Genomic DNA, 23,389 nt, shown 5'->3' with positions numbered 1-23,389 from the left:
TAATCAATCTCATGTACCCTAAAAGTCATGTTGTTAAACACTAGTTCGCTCATTAAGCATGCTTTAGAAGTAGCCACACACATTGAGGAATGTAATATAGACATCTGTGCACTCACGGAAACGTGGAGCCATGAGGCAGCTGACCCCTCTTTAGAGCTGACTATTCCTGCTGGCTTTAGCATCCTGCAACAGGACAGAAGAGAGGGCAAGGGCGGGGGAGTTGCACTGATCTTCAAATGAGACTTAAAGATCTGGGAGGCCAAAGTTGAAAACATACCAGGCTCCGAATTGGTAGTGGTGAAAATCGGTATTAGTTCTGAAATGACCCTCAATCTAGCTCCTGTAGTAGTGCCCAAATTCCCTGATCAGCTCAGCAATCATTTATTACCAGTGCTTAAACCTAACACAAAACTATTAATTTTGGGGGATCTTAACCTCTGGCTTGGTAGTGATTTTGAGGCCACAGCTGGCGCATTGGAGGTTGCGTTCGACACCCTGGGGTTCCGTCAATCGGTTAGAGTCCCCACACAAGTAAAAGGACACACTTTGGATTGAGTTGCTTCCCATAATATGAATAGCTCAGATCCCAAAGTCTTGCCTTGTCCTTGGTCGGATCACTCATGTATCTATTTTCAGATTAAAAAATGAATGCTTCATAAGGAAAACAGGCAAGGGCAAGGTCCCGAAGTTAGTAAGAAACTACAAGAAACTAACTTTAGAGATATTGAAACCATGGATCACCAACCTGACCTAAGAGATTCTTGAATCTGAGACACTGCAGGGGATGACTAGTTCTTTTCTCAACTCCTTTGAGGCTATCTCTGAGACTTTAGCACCATTAAAGCAAAAATACTGCGATGAGGGACATAAGCACAATGAATGGTTTAATGCAGATCTTCAAGAGCTCAAAACTATAGAAAAAAACATTTTTATGCCTGGAGAAAGTCGGGTTATCCCAAGAATTGTATAAAAAAATTGTTTGGTACTTATAAAAAAGCAATTTTGCTAGCCAAAAAATAAATGTTTAACGACAGAATTGTAAACTTGTTTTCCGACAGCAAGGAACAATTCAAAAATTCTAAGAGAACAGGAAATTCCCACTGGACCGAGCAAGGATCTATTACTGAAAGATGAGGCATGGTGTGCTTCAATCCAGGATGCAATGCTGGGCAAATTAGAGAAAATTAGGAAAGGTATTGAGGCTAAAAAACTCTCCTAAATAAGCAACCAGAGATAGACCATGCTGGGACTATAGGCAATGCGGGTTCTCAGCGACGTTTCAATTTTTCACCTATCATGGAAGACGAGCTGTCTAAGGTCGTCATGCATCTTAAAACCACCTGCTGCAAGGGGGGATCCTTGCTCGTCTATGATTATCAAAGCGTGCTCATCTATGATAATACCGGCTCTCACCAAATTCGTGAATACATCGTTTGCAGAAAACTACGTCCCTGAAGGACTGAAGGCGGCCTGGATTACCCCCCTTCTAAAGAAGCCAGATCTTTGTCCAATGACGCCGACTAACTATAGGCCGATTACTAATACACCTTTTCTCTTAAAGATTCTGGATAGGGTGGCCTACAATGAAATCTCCTTATATCTTAATAGCCATCAGATCCTTAATAAGTTTCTATCGGGTTTCAGACAATACCACAGGACCGAGACGGCTCTTCTCGATTTGAAATCTAAGCTACTGGAATCGATGGATTTTGGGCAAGCCTCTCTTCTAATGATTCTGGATCTCTCTACGGCCTTTGACCTGGTGGATCATTCCATCTTGTTCACCAGGTTAAAGGATGTCGCCTTATTCTCAGATCAGGATGCCCAATGGATCGTGTCTTTCCTGAGTGAAAGACAATGTAGTGTAGCCAATGTGGAAGCAGAGGCTAAACCAGTATCGCTAGTATATGGCGTGCCTCAGGGGGCTTGTGTCTCCCCGTCTCTTTACAACATCTTTATGGCTCCCTTCTTCGATCTCTTAGTGCACAATGGCATTACATTTACCAACTATGCGGATGACAATTGTCATCCCTTTAACCGGGTCACATAGCAGAGATGAAAGTAATATCAACAAGGTCTATGACATCATCCATAGCTGGCTGGTACAGAATGGTCTAGCTCTTAATAATGACAAATCCAAACTCATGGTGGTCGGTACAGAAAATAAGCTGCCCCTTGTTTAACAGTTTTACCATCGCCAACTGCAAGATAGAGGTGCAAAAGAAATTTTAAACTTTAGGTATAACCCTAGACAAGAATTTAAATATGAAATCACAAGTGGGTAATTTGGTATCCGCATCAACTTACTACATAAAACGTCTTGCCCACCTCCGACCGTTCATCTCACAAAATAATGCGGGGATGATAGCGAGAGCCATAATTGGTTAAAAAAAACGATTATTGCTGTAGTCTCCTTATTGGCATCCCACAATCGGAAATAACCGCCTGCAGGTCATCCAGAATGGTGCAGTTAAGGTGGTTAAGGGCCTTAAATGGAGAGACCACGCATCCGAGGCCAGGAGGAGTCTACACTGGTTGCCAGTGAAGGCTAGAGTCAAATTTAGAATGCTATTGATCACCCACAAATGCTGCATGTGTCCCATGCCAGCTTACCTGATGGAGAGCATAGTGGAGAAACAGAATTTGAGGTACATTATATCGAATAACAATTAGCAACGGAAAACACTTTGCTGTAAAACCAGTAAAGCTCTTAAGGGAGCATTCGTTATAGCCGCCCCTATAGCTTGGAATTTGGTCCCATTGGACATAAGAGAGGTTAAGTACACCGACATTTTGAAATTGCAAATGCTACTTTTTTGTTAGGTCCCAGATCAGCTTGCTCTTCCCTTTCGTTAGCCACTCTGACTACTATTAAAATCCCCATGTGTGTTTTTTTCTGATGTTTAGTCTGTTATATATACGGCCTTAGGACTTTGGGTACTTGGTGCGTGGCATAAATGCGAAGTAAATTAAATAAAGGACTTATAGAATTCAGCTGGTGATCCATCTCTGCCCAGCGTTTTGCTAGACTTCAGGTACAATACAACACTTTGCAGTTCGTCCTCAGTTAAGAGTGTCCTCAGAGCTACAGCTTGCTCTGTTGTAATTCTAGGTAGGGTAGTGTGTGTTAAGGTGTATTGGATTTCAACATATCTATTCCAGTCCTAGCTCTGTAGAGTCTCTGATAAAAATCACTGAAGACATCATTAATAGCAGATTGGGATCTCAAAACCGCTCTGCATTCATCCCAGACCTCAGTAATCACATGTCTGGAATTTTCGCTTTTACATAGCCACGCCGGCATCTTACTCGTCTTATCTTCCCCATGCATTCTAGAGGTATATACGCCGTAGTCACATTTCCTAAGGCGTTGCCATGCTTCAGAGCATTTGGTACATATGGGGAGCAAAACCTCTTCACGTGGGCCCTTTTCATAATCGCCCCTTCAATCTTTTGTACCTCAGCTTTCAGTTTACCCAATTCAGAGGTCAAAGGTTTCCTGATGACTCCCGCTTTAGCAATGACCTCACCCCGCACCACAACCTTAAGGGCCACCCATATCGTATTCCATTTGCCGACGCAACCCACCTTAGCCTCCAGGTAATTTTGTATAGCTTCAGCCAAATGTCCCTGAAACATATCATCCGTGAGGGCGTGCGTTGGCATGGCCTAGGTCGGGATGGGGGCCAGTGAGCCCGTAGGGACCCACAGAACCATCAACGGTGAGTGGTCAGAGATATTCCTACTGGCATATTCTGCGCGTACAAATTCATCCAGGTGTTCTCTTCCAGAGAATATATAGTCAATCCTGGTGTGGACTGTGTGTGGTGTAGAATAAAAGGAGTCGCAGCGTCTGTTACCATTTATAGCTCGCCATACATCCGTCAAAGACAAGTCCTGCAGCAAGGTACGCAGGGTCTTGGAAGACGGGAAGGGCAGTACACATTTATCGTCTGACCTAGCCAGCAAAGGACACACAGCGCAGTTGAAGTCACCCCCACAAATCCAAAACAAATCGCCAATAGGGGTCAGTCTAGTATATAGGTGCGGAAGTAGGCAGAGGTCTCATGATTAGTGGCATAAGAATTCACTATGCAAACATCTGTTTGTTCAACAAAGCCCTGTACTATAACCACTCTACCCTGGTTGTCTGTTTCCATCTTGACCAGTTTAAACGGTACTGATTCAGCCACCAAACCATAACACCTCTAGCGTACCTTGAGTATTGCGAGCCGTAGCCCACCCCTCCCCACTTTGAAATGGTTTTCATGAGTTTGTCACTCAATAAGTGCGTCTCCTGTAATAATGCTATGGAGATCTGTTTCCTTCGTAAATGGGAAGCAATCCAAAGTTGCCTCAAGTAGGAGGACATTCCAAGACACAATCCTAAGGTGTGACATTGCTCCTACATAAAGGGCAGACGCCTTTCCCATTCCCAGTTGACATCCGCCCGCCACTCAGAGGCCAGAGACAGCCAAGCGTTATTAATACAACCAACACTTCCACATTCCTTTCCCTCCCATCCTTCATCTTATCCATCCCTTCCAACCATGTGTTTTATCCCAGTAAACCTCCAAGCCTCTCCACCTTGTTCCCGCCCAATGCAAACAAATGTAAACCTATGTAACCATAAACCAGAACAAACATAAACAAGTGGCTCAACAGCAAAGTTTTGTTGAAGCCTTCCCGCCCCCCAAGAGCACTGGTGCGCCATGGGTCTGTGGGCCTAGTGGAGACCATCATATCAGGCTCCACTGATGGCATATCCGGCGCGGGGTACTGGTCGCCCGAGGCTTTTCGAGGAATCGAAGTGTCATGTAGGAGTCCTCGCAGCAGGGTCCCAAAGCAGTGTTACATCACACTGACATAGTACCAACGTTCACAAGCTTGATCAAGATGACAGATACGTGCACAGTGAGCAGTATTCTCTAAAGGATCTTCCAAGCATTGATCATCCAACCCAGGAGCCTTTTGTCTCCTCTCTGGGCCAGGTGCCATGATGCATTCATCCATCCATCCATAAATGAGCCTCTTGGGGTGTTTAAAAAATAGTGCTTTGCTGTTGTTTAGCACTTTAAGTTTCGCTGGATATAGTAGCACATATTTTAAGACCAGATTGCAGAGCCTCTCTTTGGTTGGTGCAAACATTTTTCTTTTCTTCTGCACCATCGGGGTATAATCCGGATAGATGGCTAGTTCAGCCACTCTTGATTATGCTTCCTTCTCTGGAAAACTTGAGGATAATCTCCCTTTCCCGGAAATTAAGAATATGAGCTATGATTGAGCGAGGTGGGTCACCCAGGGGCGGGCGGTTTTCCAGTGATCTTTGTGCCCTCTCAACCGTGAACCCTTGAGAAAGGCGTCCAGCACCTATTTCTTGTATCAAGAGGATTTCAATGTACAGTGTTGGGTCCGGGCCTTCGTACCCCTCATTAAGCCCCATTATACGCATGTTATTGCGGCAGGAACTGCCTTCAGCATCTTCAGCTCGTGGATCCAAGATTTGATTTCTGAACACCAGGTCTTGCACTGTGGCTTTCAGTGGGTCAGTATCAGTCTTCACAGCCAGCATTTGTTCTTCGTTATCAGCGACCCTGGAGGATAAAGCCTTAACATCCTGTCGCAATAGGTTGATATCAATTGTAACCTCCTCTATTTTGTATTCAATGGCGGTGCACAGCGCTGCAATTGCAGCCAAGACCTTGTCTTCATGTTCCAACGGGTGCGTAACATCCTTTTGTATTGTATCAGCAGGTGCCCGAGGGGGTTCCCCCTTAGCGGTTTTAGGGCCAAATGAGACCATGCTACTCTTCTTATGGGATCCTTTCATCTTGGTGCCTGGCATAGCAAGGGCTTTTCGCTCTTCCAGGGTGTCCCCAATGCCCCTGTGACTGCAGTCCTGGGTCCTTTGTCAGCCCAGGATCGTGATAAGGTGCAGATCAGTCTCAGGCATCCCAATATTTAGGCCAAGTATATGAATCCTCAAAGAGTAGTGTAAGGCCAGGTGAATGTGGTCGACAGCTTCAGCTCAGGACAACAGCACAGATGGACATCCAGTGTATAGGATGCTAGGGCCAGTCAATTGTCCACAGCATTAACAATCTATGATATATGATATGATAGTTTATTTGGAACAAGTTACTTACCTGTAACTGTTGTTCTCCAGCATGGGTCTGGCATGGATTCACATGCTCATGAATATTCCCCGTCGTCAGGCCGGGAATCCTCGGTATAGAAAAAATCAGTATCAGTTTAGTTTCTGATCTGTCGTTCTCAGTAGTAACCAATCACTGGTCTCTGGGTCATACTGCCCCCAGCCAATGACTGCCCTCTCCCTAAGCCCCGCCCCTGGCAGCATCCTCAGATTTGGTAGCACGTGAAGTGGCAGTATGACCAAGTAAGAGCCGCAGAGGGGTAGGCGGGAGGGTTCGCATGTGAATCCATGCCAGACCCATGCTGGAGAACAACACTTACAGGTAAGTAACTTGTTCCTTCTCCAGCATGGGGTCTGGCATGGATTCACATGCTCATGAATATAAGAATACATAGCAGTATACACATGCACAACCACGGGAGGTGGCAAAGGCTCAATATCAAGCAATACAACAACTGAACATTAAGCAACTCTAACCTCCTCAACAGGCTCACCTTAAGCGAACAGGTTGCGCAGCACTGCCTGGCCGACTCTGGACTCCTCTGTGGAATCCCGGTCGACGCAGTAGAATCTCGTGAAGGTGTGCGTCGACCTCCATGTAGCAGCCCTGCAGATGTCGAGCAGGGGCACACCAGACAGGAACGCCGTAGTAGCAGCGATCGCTCTGGTCGAATGGGCCCTCGGACGGCCTGGCAATGGTCGGTTTGCCAACCGGTGACAGTGCATGATGCAGCCGGAGAGCCATCTGGAAAAGGAAGACTTTGAGAGAGCCTTCCCTTGATTCACAGGTCCAAAGTTCACAAACAGCTGTGATGTCTTCCGAAAACTCTTTGTGCGGTCCACGAAGAACTTCAGCGCTCTAGCTACATCCAGCAAGTGCAGAGTCCTCTCAGCCGGCGACAAAGGCGACGGGAAGAAAACTGGCAACACCAAGGGCTCGTTGAGGTGGAAGTCCGACGGCACCTTGGGCATGAAGGAGGGGTGCGTCCTCAGCACCACCTTCGTGTCGTGAAAAGTCAAGTATGGAGGCTTGCAAGACAGGGCCTGGATCTCTCCCACTCGTCGTGCAGAGGTGATGGCCAAGAGGAATGCTGTCTTCCACGACAGAAACTTCAACAGCACTGAATGCACAGGCTCGAATGGGGCCCCGATGAGCCTAGTCAGCACCACGTTGAGCTCCCACGCCGGGGCAGGGGCCTTCACCGGCGGGAATGATCGGAACAGTCCTTTCATAAATTCCTTCACCAGACGATGAGACCACAAGGACGCCCGTCCTGTAGTTCTGGTGTAACGTGAGACGGCAGCCAGATGTACCTTGATGGAAGCGTGAGATAGGCCAGCCTTGGCCAAAGACAGTAGGTACGGCAATGCTTGAGGGGCCGTAATCCGCAGAGGGTTAATCTTCTGTGCGCGGCACCAGACAGAGAACCTCTTCCATTTATGTCCATAGCACTTGAGAGTTGAGGATGCCCTGGCCTTTGCAAGAACCTCTCTGCAGTCGGCCGGGATGTCGTATCCTCCAAACTCTAGTGCTGCAGGAGCCAGGCCTGCAAGTTCAGCGACTCTGGTTCATGATGAAGAATGGCGCCTCCTTCTCTGGAGAGAAGATCCGCGTCCGTCGGCAGCTTGACTGGCGTGGACGCTGACAAGTCCAGAAGGTCCGGGAAACAGATCTGCCTCGGCCACACCGGTGCGACGAGGATCATCCTGCACCGGGACCTCTTGAGCTGGTTGACGAGCCGGAGTAGCAATGGCAACGGCGGGAATGCATAAAGGAACAAGCCGTCCCAGGGGAACGAGAAAGCATCACCCATGCTCCTGGGTTGGGGAAACCTGCTGGCAAACCTCTGGCACTTCGAGTTCGCCGCCGTCGCGAAGAGATCGATCTGGGGTTTGCCCCATCGTCGGAAGAGTCGGTCCACTTGATCCTGGCGCAGTTCCCACTCGTGGCACGAGCGCAGCTCTCTGCTGAGTGAGTCGGCGATGGTGTTTTTTATCCCTGCCAGATGATGAAAGGGTACCAGAAACATCCCTTGGGTGCCGGCCCAATGCCACAGATCCTGGGCTTCCTTGGATAGGGCAGGGGATCTGGTTCCGCCCTGCTTCCGAATGCAAACATTGTGGTGGTGTTGTCGGTGAAGATCCTCACCACCTTGCCCTTGAGGGACGGAAGGAAGGACCTGAGGGCCCAGAACACTGCGCGGAGCTCCAAGATGTTGATGTGGAGAGTCTTCTCCTCCGGGAGCCAAAGGCCTCTCGCGTGGAGACCCCCGGTGTGCGCTCCCCAACCTTCCAGGGAGGCACCCGTCATCACCGTCACCTGGTGGGCCGGGGCTAGGAAACCTGTTCCCACTGTCAGATGAGCGCGGACACCCCACCATCATATCGCCTGACAGAACGCTTCGTCGAGCGGGATCCTGTCCTCGAAGCTGCCCCTCGTCTGGATCCAGTGGGCGTCGAGGAATTCTTGCAAGGGCCGCATCCGAAGTCTGCAGTGGCGCACCAGATAAATGCAGGAGGACATCATTCCGAGGAGGGACTTGATAGACCTCACTCTGGCCACGTCCGTGGCCAGCAGACGTTGCACCTTTCCTAGGATGGTCCTTATCCTTTCCTCCGACGGTGAGGCCCGCCGCACCACTGTGTCGAGCTGTGCTCCCAGAAACAGGGCGACTTGCGACGGGACCAGGTGGGATTTTGGAAAGTTGATGGAGGACCCCAGGTCCGTGAGCAGCTGGACGGTCTTCGCAGTGTGTTCCACGGCGAGCTCCCTTGTCCCTGCCCGTATGAGCCAGTCGTCCAGGTAGGGGTAGACGCTAGGCACTTGGTGAACACCCTGGGCGCCGATTTTAATCCGAACGGGAGGGCATTGAACTGGTAGTGCCGCCCTTTGACCACGAACCTGAGGAACTTTCGGTGTCTCTTTAGAATAGGGATGTGGAAGTAAGCATCCTCCAAGTCCAACGACGACAGGAAATCGCCCTCCTCCAGCTGTCCCAGCACATGTTGGAGGGTGACCATCTGGAACTTCTGTGCCTTGATGTATTTGTTTAGTCGTCGCAGGTCCAGGATGGGACGCCATCCTCCTGTCTTCTTCTTCACGAGGAAGTATCTTGAGTAAACTCAGGAGCCCTGAAGTCTCTTCGGGACGAGCTCAATGGCACCTTTCCTGAGCATCGCCCTTACTTCTAACAGCAGTTGAGGGACGTGATTTTCCTTCCTGGCCACGGGAGGGATGCGGGGGCACCTCTTCTGGAACTCGAGGGCGTGCCCTAGGGCCAGGGCGTCCAGCACCCAACGGTCGGTGGTGATGGACTCCCACACGCCGAAGAACTTTGTCAGCCAGCCTCCCACCGGGGTGCTTCGGCGGGGGCCCGACCCAACAGTCGGTTCAATCTTGCTTGGAGGCCGCTTTGCCTCCTTGACCACCTTGGCGACGACGGCGGGATCCACCTGACTTGCCGCGTCCCCTGTAGGCCTCCTGCGACGAAGACCTTGCCATTTGATGGTACGTAGAGGAGCTGCTGCCGGCGGAGCTCCGAAAGGACGGCCGTCGCTGTTGGAGCACACCCAGTGCACGGGCCGTCTCTGTGTCCGTCTTGATCGCCTGAAGGGATTCATCAACCGCCTTGCCAAAAAGGTTGTTCCCATCGAAAGGCATGTCCAAAACCTTGGTCTGAACGTCCTGGCGGAAATCCGTCGCCTTGAGCCATCCTCGTCGTCTCAGGCAAACGCCGTTGCCCAACTGACGGAAAACCGGTGTCGGCGATGTCTGTAGCCACCGTAATGGCGTGGTCCGAGGCAATCTCACCTTCCTGTAAGATTTCCAGGGCCTCAGCCCTCTTGGCATCTGGAAGGAAGTCCAACAGAGGGGCGATCTTGAACCACAACTCCCTGTCGTAGCGGGCTACGATGGCCAGGGCGTTGGCCGCCTTGATGGGCGTTGCTGCAGATGAGATGACCCGTCGTCCCATCGCATCCAGCTTCCTACCCTCGCCATCCGGAGGGGAGGTTGAAGTCGAGGCCGATGCCCCCCCGCTTTCTTCTTGGCCGCCGCCGAAACAACCGAGTCCGGGGTAGGTTGCGCCCTAGGGCACAAGGGGGCAGCGTCGGGGACCCGGTACTTCTTCTCGTACCGGTCCCTCTTAGCAGGAGCCGTGGCAGGGTTCTTGAGGAGTGCGAGCCCCTCATCCCAGATGTCATCAAGAAGTGTTACGGTAAGGACCGTCTTCCTTTTAGCCTCGCGCCGTTGGTAAAGGAACCCCTCCTCCTTCTTTTCTTCGGGGCAGAGCTGGAAGAGCTCTGATGCCCTGGAAATCATTGCATGGAAGGATCCAATCTTGTCGGGCGGGGACGCCCGGGCAGGGGGCGACGGGGGACATGTCCCGTCGTCACCTCCGTCGTCATCCGTACCCGTAGTAGTCATGTCCATGCCCGTATTATCCCCGTGGGTAGTGGACCGGGGGGAAGGCAGAGTAGGCCGCAGAGGCGGGAGAGGAGGCCTAGGATGCGTCCTCCTCCTCTTAAGTGGTGGGCTCTCCGAAGGTCCTGGCTCCGGTTCCTCCGTCGGGTCTGGCTCAGGTACCTCCGTCGGGGGAAGGGGCAACCTAGTCCTTATCTCCGAGCATAAGGACTGGATGGCTGACAAAATGGCCGCCGAGGTGTCCTGCGGCGCCGGAAACTACGGGAGCGAGGGCTCTTGAGGAGCCTCGTCTGCGTCGTCGTGGCCCTCGTCGGGATCCCTCCCGATGGGCTGGGCCTCCTCCACGACTTGGATGAGCTCCTCTTCAGAGGTTGTGTCCGGATCCACAACGGCCACCAACCCCTCCCCCACCCTTTCCAACAAGGACTTCGTGGGGGTCTTCTCGGTGGGCCTGAAAGACGACTCCCTCTGCGGAGGCAGGGAGACTCTGGTACCTGAGGGCGCCTCCACTGGTGTAGCCTCCACAGGCTGAGCCAGGGCCGCGGCGACATCCTCATTCGAGGTCTTAGCAGGGTGAAGGTCAACGTCACCTTCTGTATGCCTGGGGCCTTCACCTTGGGGGGGAGGGTCCGACCCTCGCTCCCCCTCTGCCGGAATCTTCGAGATCGACCGGGGCCTCTCCAGAAGCTTCGCCGGGTTCTCGGACTTCCTCTTACCCAAGCCAGAGGATGCCTCCTGCCTGGCAGCCAATGAGCCCGACCGTTCGGCGCTCCCGGTGCCCGCGGACTCGCGGTGCTTAGCCTTTTGTTGGGCACCCGTCGCCAGAGCACCCTCACAGGACTTAGAAGACCGCTCAGACTTCTTTTTCTTCTTCTCGCCTGGCGGGCTCTTACCTTCCAGCCAGTTGGCGAGACGGAGGTGGCGATCCTTCATGGTCCGCTCCGACATGTTCCCACAAAACGCGCAGTCCTTTTCCTTGTGCGTCTTGTCCTCATGGAGACAGTAGAGGCATAACGAATGCTCGTCCTCTTTGAAAACGTTCTGAAGCTGGCAACCAGGGCAGGTCCTGAACAGCTTCCCGGGCGTCGAGCTCCCTTTCTCCTGGGCCATGTCCGGGGTAGGCCTCGGAACTTCTGGAATCCTCCAAAAGCGTAACTCGGTGAAATCTTCACCCTTGAGGGGCGTAGAAACTCCGAAACGGATCCCCGTTGATCGGAAGTAGAAACAGTGGAGCTTGAGGCTCTATTTAACCGAAAAAATGAGAAAATCTCCTGAAAAAAGCATGAGAACACAGCAAAAGCTCGAGAGCTAAGCACAAGGACTCCCAACACGTTAACGTGCGGTAAAAATCTGAGGATGGCTGCCAGGGGCGGGGCTTAGGGAGAGGGCAGTCATTGGCTGGGGGCAGTATGACCCAGAGACCAGTGATTGGTTACTACTGAGAAAGACAGATCAGAAACGAAACTGCTACTGATTTTTTCTATACCGAGGATTCCCGGCCTGACGACAGGGAATATTCATGAGCATGTGAATCCATGCCAGACCCCATGCTGGAGAAATATAGCGCCTTTAGACAATGTGTTTCAAATCGCTTCAAGGCAAGGGAGGGAACAAGGGAAAATACAATGACATTATTACAGGCCATGAACATTAAGGATGTGAAATTAACTATCATACTTGGCCTGATGACATTTCAGATAGTGCAAGAGCTAAGACATAGATAGGAAGGGAGGGGGAGAGTGGGAGGGAAATGGAAAAAGACTGGCGACTACTGTACTAGGCCTGATGACATTTCTGGTAGAGCCGGAGAAAAACAAAAGGTGAGGGGTGCAGAAAGGGAGGGGAGGAACAAAACAAGCGACTATTGTACTAGGCCTGATGACGTTTCTGATAGTGCTGGAGGAGGGTAGGGGGGGGACAGACAGATGAGGTTGCTATCATACTAGGTCCAGGGACAATTCTGAAAGTGCACAGAAGAAAGTAAGGGGAGGAGATAGGAAAAGGGAGAGGAGGAGAGAACAGAGAGTAAGCAGTCAAAAAGAGTGGAGAAGCAACAGGGGAGAGCAAATACAATTGCAGAAGTCAGTAGTAACACATAACGTTGCAAGCCAGGATACAAGACTAAGATGGGAACAGCATGATTCAGGGCCAACATAAGCACAAGATGCACTGGTGTTATCATATGATCAAAAACATGGCAACCAACAACAAGGGCGCCCATTGTAGCTTCACAATCAAAAGGGGGTTATGGCAGAACCAAATGATTTATCTGGTGAGCCCTTGACCTCGTCTACATTAATCAGCCTCTGCAATCCTCCTCCTCTAAAAGCTAGTCATGTATAGCGATCTGGCGTTTCCAGGTAGTTCCAGAGGGGCACAGGCGCCCCCGCCCACCACAGCTGCCTCAACAGCCACTTAGTCGCCTCCCTGTGTACCTGGTCATCATACATGCACTGTGGAGTGCGGACCGTCATCCTCCCATGGGTCGCAGGATCCAATTGTTGCGATGTCGGCACATGCAGCAAGGCCAGTCCTTAACTACAAGAACAAACCTTCTCTAAAAAGTATGAACTCAGAGACTAGAGTCCTTTAAAATGAGCCAGTAATACTTAGAGGTGGACGGGGATGCAGACATTACTCAAACATCAATAATCAAAACGACTCAGGAAGTTTGCAACATTGGTTCTGTTTTAATATCAATTATCTAAAACAGGGAGTTACAACGGACATCATCCAACATCGCAAAGCGGAATCTCAACGTGATTTTGAAAAAATACATCGCTTATAGCAAAAAATCATTATCACTGATGTCATATTACGTGGCAAACTACAAAAACCTATGAATAATGGTAATTGGCAGGGAACATCTAAGCATGCGTTCTATATAGCCGAGGGTAGTGATTGGGTGTTGAAGTCAGGTGGGCAACTAAGCCCACCCCAAGTGAAGGGTCATCTACATCGTCACTAAATACACGACGATCCATTGGTTATACAAACTATAGGGCTCCTAACTACGTGGCCCTCTACAACTGGTTTGGCACTCTTGTAAACATCTGGAACATTCCACACGCTAGCAGCACGCAGGCTAGCATCCGAGGTACATGGAGAGTTGACGCGATTTTGCCTCCTTGCCAATTAGCCTAACATCTATCATCACTCCTACAGCCTGCCAGTCAATTAAGGCTTTGAACTCGACCTTGCAGAAACTGCTTGTGCCTGAGAAATAAAGGGAGTATAGGCATACTTCTGTCTCCTGGTATCGCTATAACTCAGCCCAAGCTATTTTCGATCTCGACCATGTGACTGGAGACCACTCTTTTGAGCTGCTTGCTCTATTTAATTCTATTAAATGATGAACTCTTGACGCCTTCAGTGTTTTTTCATACTACTTCAAACACAGCTTGTTCTTTTCTCACATTCGTTGTAGCCTTTTGACAGGAACCCAACTTAATTGGGGCCTTGTCTTCTTGACGATGGGCTAACCAAGCCTGTCTTGAAATTCTACTTCGGCATCAGTTTTAATTCCAACTGCGTCACACAGAAATTGTCTCCACGTATGAGTTTTCAAGCCTTGCTAAAGTGCATCGCGGAATTTCCAGCTTCTGTACATTCCTATATGTACTCATTTAAACAAGAGATAGATAGCTCATATTTACTCAATAGTTACAATCATTAAACATCAACTTTTCTTTACACACATATAATATTTTATCCAGTTATGACATAAAAAATACAAATTTATCAAAAACACATTATAAAACACTGTATAAAAAATACAATTCCAAAACCTGCGACAAACGCCGCCTATTTGGCTAAACAGAGATCTAGATAGATCGTGTTATTAGTAGTCTTAGAGGCTGCAATGAACGTCTCTAGATTGATATTGTCATTACATTGGTGCATCGCTGCACCTAATTCACTACATATCCAGCCTTCCGATTACTTTTACCCTACTTGCGTTGCTGCAGCTGTTCAGGTGTAAAATGACTTTTCATTTTCTTCAGTGCTTCTTTACACAAGCATCTTCATTTTGATCCCAAAATGCTGCTAGATTTCTTTACTTTATCTTTAGTTTCTATAGAATGGCTGTGTTCTTTCTTCATCAACATCTCTTGTGGACATGTCAGTTCTTACTTCGTATGACATCACTAGTCTTCCTTCTTATTCAAATGCATACTTCTTCCGGAACCCCAGCCAGAAAAGCACTATTCTTTATGCATTTATATAGGGCTGCCTCAATGGATACCTTGTCTCGAAGATTCTTTTCGGTACTGGTATTCTCACTGGCAGTGCACGTGTAGCCATCTCTGGACCCCAACATATAGGCAGCATGGGGGCAGAGCTTTTGATGGGGGGTACTTGGCTCCACCTCTACAAGTAGAAGTTATTATATTGAAGGAGAACAAGCATTACCCAAGCCAATAGGTGAACCCTTTCCATGATAGAGAAAGCCCTGTTAAAAGCATACCATCTAACGGGCGAAGTTGTTAAAGGTCCAGTGTCCTCTGATACAAGTGAGACATTGTTATCTGAAGTCACAAGCGTGGCAATTCAGTTTCAAGGTAACTACTAGAACCAAGAAGGTGTGTACAAAGCTGGGGAAGGGAGCTGGTTGCTTGTAAGAAGACTAAGACTGGTAACCTGTACTGCTGAGACTGTTGAAGTGGGGAGGAAGTCTTTCTGGAAGCAGAGGCATGTAATCTTTGTGGCAGAAAGGCAGACTGGAGAGGTGAAGAGGCTGCCCTTTTCTTGAAGCTGGGAAAAAAAGAGTGCCTTGCCTACCGGTAGAGGTCGAAGAGTCTTGTCTTTTGCCCAACGTTTCTAACAATAGTACAAAAGCCAATATTTCAAGGAGCGAAATGAGGAACCCCAACAGGGGAGGAAGGATAGCTCAGGGGACAACACATTTGTCTTGGAAGCAAGAAAATGTGACGCAACACAGGTTTGGATCCTTATCCCGCCCTTAGAAACCACTCGCTGGTATTAAGCGCGTTATAAATTACCAATAAAATAAATACATTTTTAAAAACAGGTGAACGTGCGTAAAAACATCTGAAAATGGCCACTAGGGGTGGAGCTAGGGAGGACTAATGCCATTTTCTGGGGCAATATGACCCAAAATGACAGCAATAGGCTGTTTTTAGGCAATGACAGCAGTTTTTTAGGCGTTAAAGCTAAACTGCTTTACTATTATCAGGATTCCCAGCCTGATGACAGGGAATATTCATAAGCATGTGAATCCATGAAAGATCCCATGCTGGAGAAGTGTGTTTCAACCCACAAATGTAGGGACTGTGATGAATCTAGGGTATTTGTCCCTCCTCCCTAATGGGGAGTCACCCCTTGGAGGCCAGGGAGATAAGCTTGCTAAGCAAGACCCTCCCCTAGGGGTCTGTGCAAGTGGGACCTCACTGGAAGTGACTCCCCTCTTGGGAACACGGACTCCCATTCTCATGAGGAACTCCGAATAAGAGAAACACTATTAGTTGAGCTGATCTGGCAATTAATAACCCTGCACTTACTGCTGTATTGCATTCAACAACCAATAATACAATTGCCATCTCCTTGGCTATAGGCAATGCTGGATTTCACTAACTAACTAACGAAAAGAATCAAAACGCCCCCTTAAGAATCGGCAGCAAACTTAAAGAGACACAAAACCCAAAGAGAGAAAGATAGAACCTTACGTAGAGGAGAGCCTTTGATGAAGGAACATCCTGGAGGGGCAGTGCGCTGCTGGGTCGCGGAGCCAGCAGCATCACGACAATATCGAAGGAGCAGATACGGAAGGCTGGCAAACAGAGCAGTGGAACAACCGCTGAAGAGACGGCGTCGAGAAGACCATCCCATTTGGTGGCATATCCACAGGGTTCCTGTGGTGGGCTTTGAGACAACAAAAGAATGCTGATACCGAGCACATCGGGAGGCATGAGTCCTCGGCTCCACCTGTGTGCGCGGAGACTGCTGAGGCGGGCAGGTTGAGAAACAGAAACGCTGACAGACAGGAGAGCTAAACCAGGGGAAGACGCCCAGATGAAACGTCAAACCCAGGGAGCCAGCCCAACGCTGACAAAGGTAGCAGGATGGTCCTGGGAAAGGGGAAGCTAACGGAAATAAATGAAGTAACTGTGAATGTGGGTTACGGGGGCCCGATAAACCCAAATTGTGAACATTGACAAGAGCCACAAGTGTTGTCAATTATAAGGAATTACAAAGGCCTGTGGGGCTCTATAAGGGACACTAGGAAAGTATTCAATATAAAAAAATCTAGAGGATTCAAGCTAATACAGGAGAAAGCTCAAGAACAGCCTACAAGAAAATTGGGAAAGGATTTGATAAGGATGATTGCATTTAAACATATGAATACTTTGAATGTAAAACATAAATTACAGAATCTCTTGAGGAGTGTGCAAGGAGGATTAAGGAAGTTACTTTATTGAATTTAAATAAAACCTTTCTTTTGTCATTGGAATGAAGAGCACTACCCTGAGAAGATGCCCATTGAGTTCGCCCAAGGGAAGTCTAAACCAGAAGCACAGTGTTCTGGTCTTTAGGTTTTTTTTCTATAGTGGAAGAGCCATATAGAATGAGATTTTGGAAGGAGGGCATCTTTTTGTTTTTTAAGGACTTACGAGCACCCTTGGTTTACCTTTTTAGGCAGGGACAATCCCCCTTAGCGATAGGGATAGATAGGACTTCTCGTATTTGATTTAATAAAGAACCATTTGAAAATGTTCGACTCCTTCTGGTTTGCCAAATGACAGATATTAGGCAGCAAAGACCACCCACATTTCTACCACTTTGGGTTGCTGCTTTAAAAACTGGAAAAACAGCCTCTTGTGAACGGAGATACTAACCAAGTTGCTTGAAACAATAGAACATGAGACATACCAAACAATTGTAAGAAATCCAAGTCTAAACATTTACATTCTAGGCCTGAAATGTACTATGACATTATCCTTAAGTAATTTTGGGCATTGTATTGATTATCATGCATGCTTTCCTTTTGGATGCATAGTTTGGGTAAATTAACATGGCCAGAATTCACCAAACAGGGATTTACAGGCAACACTATGCAAAATATAGCCATTTGCAGCACCCTCACACATTGAAAACTATGCGAGAATCAATCAACATCCTCCAGCCTAGTCAATAATTCATAATTATTAGGAAGAGCAAAGCAAGTGCAATCACTAAATGGGCGTTTATCTGTATATTCAAGATGTTTTTGGATCAAGGTGTTTACACTAGAATTACTTTTTGGATATAAAGAAATGTAATGATAAATGGTTTATATGGATGCACATTCACTGACACATTCGGATTAGACAAATAAACTGCCAACCCGGGGCTCCTCAGGGTGACTATTGCTGTCTCTATAAAAAAAAGATCCTTGATTTCTCAATCCAGTTGACTAGCCTCACCATGAACAGAGCTTGAGTAGGTGGCCCTTTAGTAGTTATGTAAATCCATTGTCTGATCTTGTTTATTAAAGATACAGATGATTCATAGCCAGTCTCTTTAATTTCAGATGTTTGTGCTAGATATCGCCAGCAGAGGAGCTGCATTCACTAGTAAATCAATAGACCTGTACATGTGACTTTATTGGTTCTATACTTTCCATCAAGTGACTAGTCTGTTTTGCGTAAAAAAGATTTGCGACTTCCTTGGTAGCTTGTCTTTGAATTTTCTTTCCTTTTTCTGATAAACCTTTGATGTCAAACTATTAGATTGTTCTCAATGCGTATAATATCCTTCTCCTTGTGGATATTCACACAGGTTACACCATTTTTGCCACTTTCATCATTACAATTAGTGTTAGGCTGATCCAATACAGATTATTTTGACAGCCCCCTTTATTCACATTTAGAAGTTTCAGCACGTCTTCCATCACTGAAAGACATTCTATAATAGACAACAACAGCAAGGTAATTAAATCCAGTGATTTGACCACAAGAGCCTACGTTGGGAAATGATTTCACATTTTCTCTACCATAACGGGGCTACAGAATGTTGAACCAGCAAACTCTGATGCCTTCGAGTTTGTTTTAAAACCTTCCAGCCGTTTCTTGTTTGAGTTCCATTAAAACATTTTTTTGTAGAATAACCCTTAAAAGTGCAGAGGATCGCTAGAACCAGTTTTCCTTTGCAGTTTACTTGTATTCTGCTTTGTGCCACTCCCTTTGGCATCCTTATTTTCCTCTCATGCACATATCATCTAAATTCTCTCTTTAGACTTAGTTGTGTTAAAAGAGCTTTGTGATGAATTTAATCATCTGACTCAATAGCCCTTGGGATATTAAGCAAAACATTTACAGCACTGGTCACAGAAGGCATGTTAACATTACTCAAAATGATGGCTTCCCCACTCCTGCTATTGTCTTGTGCTATGACTTTATTAGTAAATTATATCCATTCATTTTCTTTGCCTCTCTCCTCAAACACATTTGATATTGTAATTGGTGATTTATACCGTGCTTAATACCCAGAGGTTTCTAACCGCTGAACCGGGGATCGAACCCGTGTTGCTCCACGTCGTCTTGCTTCCAAGACTAGCGCCTTGCCCCTGAACTATTCCCTCAATACAACTCTTCGATTAATAATGGCCCATTGTTGACTACTTAAATTTGTCTTTCGAGTTCACCTAATACTTGTTTTAGATAAATGTTGAGTGTGCATACATTTTGGGCTCTCTTGGGTGCAGATTTCACTAATAGTGACGTAGTGGCTTTCATTTCGGCGGGTGAGAAGATGCAATTCTATACTAGTGTGATGCTACTTGGATTTCCTTATACAATAATTACTTCATAAATGTATTGAGACAATAAAATTATCCACATAGCTCAGGGCTGCCGACAAAATGGAGAAAAAATGCTACAAATATCAAGTTTCATTTCGTGAACCGTGAGGTGGCAATTGCCCAGGATGAATAAGCGTTCTCTCGATCGAACGCGGGTGTGTCTGCAGTGCGTCTAAAGCCTGAGGGCTTATTAGCATACCCCCTACTCTAATGTGTATCAATATATAGGACACTGCAATGCAAGTTCCAACCCTCTCCAGGGATCACAAATTTACAAACAGTTGTGTGGCTACTTTCGACCTGGGATCTGAGGGAGCAGCTAACTGCTCATAGCTCTCAAACAGACTCTGAACAGTTGCAGACACACGCTCTGATGTTCAGATCCCGGAACTTTGAGGTGTGACCATGTGATCTTGCATCGTCTCCTGCTCTCTGTGGCCCAGAACAGCTTTGAGCATGGACACACAACTCCTAGCGTTTTCAGGCGTGTCGACAATGGCTCCTCCATTCCCTATCTCAGTGGCCCGGAACAGCATTCTTGTGCTTGTAATTTTGTTTACTCAATTATAAATGCATGACCACACATACAAGAATACAAAGAAAAAAACAGGACTGGATGAAGTACTCACACTTGGAGCAACCTAATATATCTGCATATTGCAGCACCAACCTTTGCCTGCAGCTTTTCTGTAGCTTGGCTTGTGAGACAGTCATGTTGAAATAATGTTCCCTTGCTGCTCAGCACATTCAACGCTTAGAATCTTAATATTAATAACTGTGCCTTAATTGGTAAACATGTTCCTGCATTGAGACATGTTCACACCTCTTAAATGTTCGCAATGATACGCTTATCTCTTCTGTCAGTGCCCTCATCGGGTTCCCATCCCTTGCTACAGCAGAGCTGATAACCAAAAGATGTGAGGATGATGGTATTCGATTTAATTTGTATATGTTTTACCTTGGGAGAAAAAGTAACTCATTGCAACCCATGGGCACACCCCTCCCTGCACCAAACTCCTTTGGTTACTCTGCAAGTAAAGAGAAATCGTTATCCATCCACAAATCCATGTAGCATTCCTATAGACTTGACATGCACATTCAAGCGAAAAAAATGAGTCATTAGATTTTAAGACACTTGGGAAGGATACAACAAATTGAAAATAATCAAAAGACCCCACCTTCATAAACTGCTGTAGGTCATACAGGATGTGGTAGAAGTTCTTTTGCTGCAGGTGCTTGCAGGCTGCAAAGAGGTAGGTGCTCCATTTCTCCAGGCTCGGGTCTATAGACTCCAGCATGTTTTCAAGGATGTGTAGTTTGCCACTTTTGTAGCTTGTTACAAAGATCCCTTCGATGAAAACATCTGCTGGGCATTCCTGCAAACATAAACAAGCCGCAAGCACATATTACATTATACTCAAACATTTAACTGAGATCTCAATAGCATTACAACTCAGACCAAATAACCCAGTTTACCATTTTTAAAGAAACTGCAATACAGTCTCTTCAGTATTTATGTCATATAATGTCCTACTTAGTTGGCTATATCCAGCCTTCTGGATTTGTCAATGGCAATTGGTGGCAACTGTTTCTCTGCCTCGGGTTTGAAGAGCCAGGAGTGAGACGTGGACACAGAGAGCTCATAGTGTTGGCTATAAACATTTATTCAAAATAAAAGGGCATGGAAACTGCATCGCTGTCCGTATCCTAAGAGACATTTCCCTACCTCAACCACAAACCAAGGGCCTGTGCCTGTGTCAAGATGTCGAAAGAAAAATGTCCTGTGTCTGACATCCTATCCTAGACCTCACACTCGAAAATGGAATACTAAACGGATAGTAATACTACTAATATTAATGTGTTTGCACCTAGAAACACTTGTGTACAGGCGCGTTATAAATGCCACATCATATCAAAAGGAAAATGTCTTTGGGCTTGAAAGTGCACAAATGTTCAAGATCAAATGAAAAATGTAACTCCAACACAAAAGTTCACAGTTCCAGGGGGTGGCTCCTTTCCCAAGGTTGCTCTTCACCAACACTATGCATCAATTACTCAACCAAAGATCTTTATGGCCTCAGAGAATACTTCCTTCTCTTTGGCGTTGCAGGTCACACCTGGGGAGCTGTCTCCATTCCCAGGTATCTTTAAAACATTTAGAAACTCCTAAGGGCATGAGTCTTCTTTTGGGTCTCTGGTCAACAAAACAACTTAGACTTGGCTTTGCCTGTGTAATCCCCTACCAGGACTTTCTCATGTAACTTCCTTTTAAACACTTGCAAACTTGACTTCGCCTGGTATTCTCTCCTTCCAGGGCTTTTCTCATTTGATTCACTTTACCCACTTGTACATTTTACCTTGCCTGGTATACTCACCTGCCCGGGCTTTTCTCGTGTGGCTCACTTTACACACTTGCTAACTTGACTTTGCCTCACATTTACCTTATTATATATTTCTCACAATCACATTATATCGGAGACAACGGGTCTTAAATTCCTTTTCTTTTACTTGGCCTTCTCTTTTCTGTCCTTGATAATATTTCTGAAGCGCCCCAGTATCCCAGTTTCCCTTCTCAGGATTCACAAACTTTCCTTTGCGATGTCCAGCTCTTCCGCAGTAAACGAGTTGCAGCTCTCCAGAGTCCAGCCTATTCTGCACAGTCTCACTGACTTTATTCAGCTGCTCATGCGTCCGTCACAGCTTCGCCTCTCTGTGTTCGGGCAGCTTTGGTGCTGCTGTTCAATTCCTGTGGCCACCAGGGAGACTTCCTTCTTCCTGTCGCGGCTCTGACACAGCGAAAAAGCATCAGCAGTCTTTCTTCCTTTTGCGTCCTTCTGAGTCTGCTGGCTCCACGGTCCTTGCTGTGGCTCAATAAGCCCTTGGTCTGCACTGAGAGGATGAAGCTTTCCCAGGCACTGTCTCCTTTCGCCATGCTGGTTGGGATTTTTAAATGTCCCGGCACCTATCACAGGTTTGCAAACACCAGAGCGCATGATGTGCTTCTCGGGCTCATTGATCCTCGTTACTACGTCCAGCCTCCTTGTTCCAGTATTTCTATGCACTGGGGATTGAAACGTAGTTGTGGCAGGCTTATCCATTGGATACTGAAAACTGTAATTAGTAGATTTGGTGGAGATTTGAGACGAACAATCACAGTAACCCATAAAGGCTTGAGGTATGGAGGGTACTAGGGGGCATGTGCGTTCACTTGACAATGCTTTGTCATCCCCTTGAGGGGAGAGGCGACCTCCCGTCAGGGGGAGAAGTGAGAGTCCCCACATCCACTGAGAGTCATTGTCAGAATCATCACACCAGGTACCTGTCCTTACCAAAGGGAATTTATTCACTGTGTGTCTATATAGACTCTTGTGTAAAAAGGCAACTGTCTATTTGGTGAAACAAAGGTGACCAAATTGAGTTTCAATTGGATCTGGCAATTAAGCTCCAATGTTTGTGATCTGGTAGGTCTCCTCTTCCGATGCAAAAAGTCTAAACTTCAGGTTGTTGACAAGAATGTAAAGAGTCTTCATGACAGATGGGCATAGGAGGGATCTTTGGGGGAACAGGGGCTTGCGTGCAAGATGCCAGCCATGTCAGTGTTTAAGCCCAAAGTACCAGGTACTTACATTTTCAAACATTGCTCCCTGCTTCTGTGGTAATCAAAAATTTAAGTATAGTCGCATAAAGTTCCTCGTCCCAATAGAAATTAACTGGAGGGGCAGCCCACAGAATGGCCTAGGATGAGCATGCTACCTGGAACAGCAGCCCTTCAAGCCCTCTGTTGTGGATGTGGGGACTCTTGACATGTTACGGTCTCGTGACTGGGCAGGGGGAACAAGTATCCTAATGTCCTTGGAGGTGAGAAAAGTTTGAGAAGAAGGGGATCTAAACCAACCAGTTGATAACGGAATGCTCACTTCCGACTTCCATTGGAAAGTCAGAGGGGACAGTTGTTGGGCTGCAGACTGTCACCAGGTGACAAAAGGCTAGTGATGGAAGTATAGTGAGTAAA

The 23,389-nt window shown here is 47.2% G+C and overlaps 1 protein-coding gene across 2 annotated transcripts in view; it reads right to left on the bottom strand.

The window, feature by feature from the left end:
* Window positions 1–23,389, bottom strand: part of ZFYVE26 (zinc finger FYVE-type containing 26) — a 1,501,667-nt gene that overhangs the window by 224,248 nt on the left and 1,254,030 nt on the right. For both annotated transcript variants that reach the window (XM_069638726.1, XM_069638727.1), the window contains one exon: window positions 20,556–20,753. In XM_069638726.1, the coding sequence (XP_069494827.1) occupies window positions 20,556–20,753 (198 nt within the window). The remainder of the gene's footprint in view (window positions 1–20,555; window positions 20,754–23,389) is intronic.

Source organism: Ambystoma mexicanum, chromosome 14, assembly GCF_040938575.1.
Source record: "Ambystoma mexicanum isolate Mex_15411 chromosome 14, UKY_AmexF1_1, whole genome shotgun sequence".
NCBI classification, from domain to species: domain Eukaryota; kingdom Metazoa; phylum Chordata; class Amphibia; order Caudata; family Ambystomatidae; genus Ambystoma; species Ambystoma mexicanum.
Note: the sequence above shows the minus strand (reverse complement) of the source record. Positions and strands in the feature narration are given on the sequence as shown.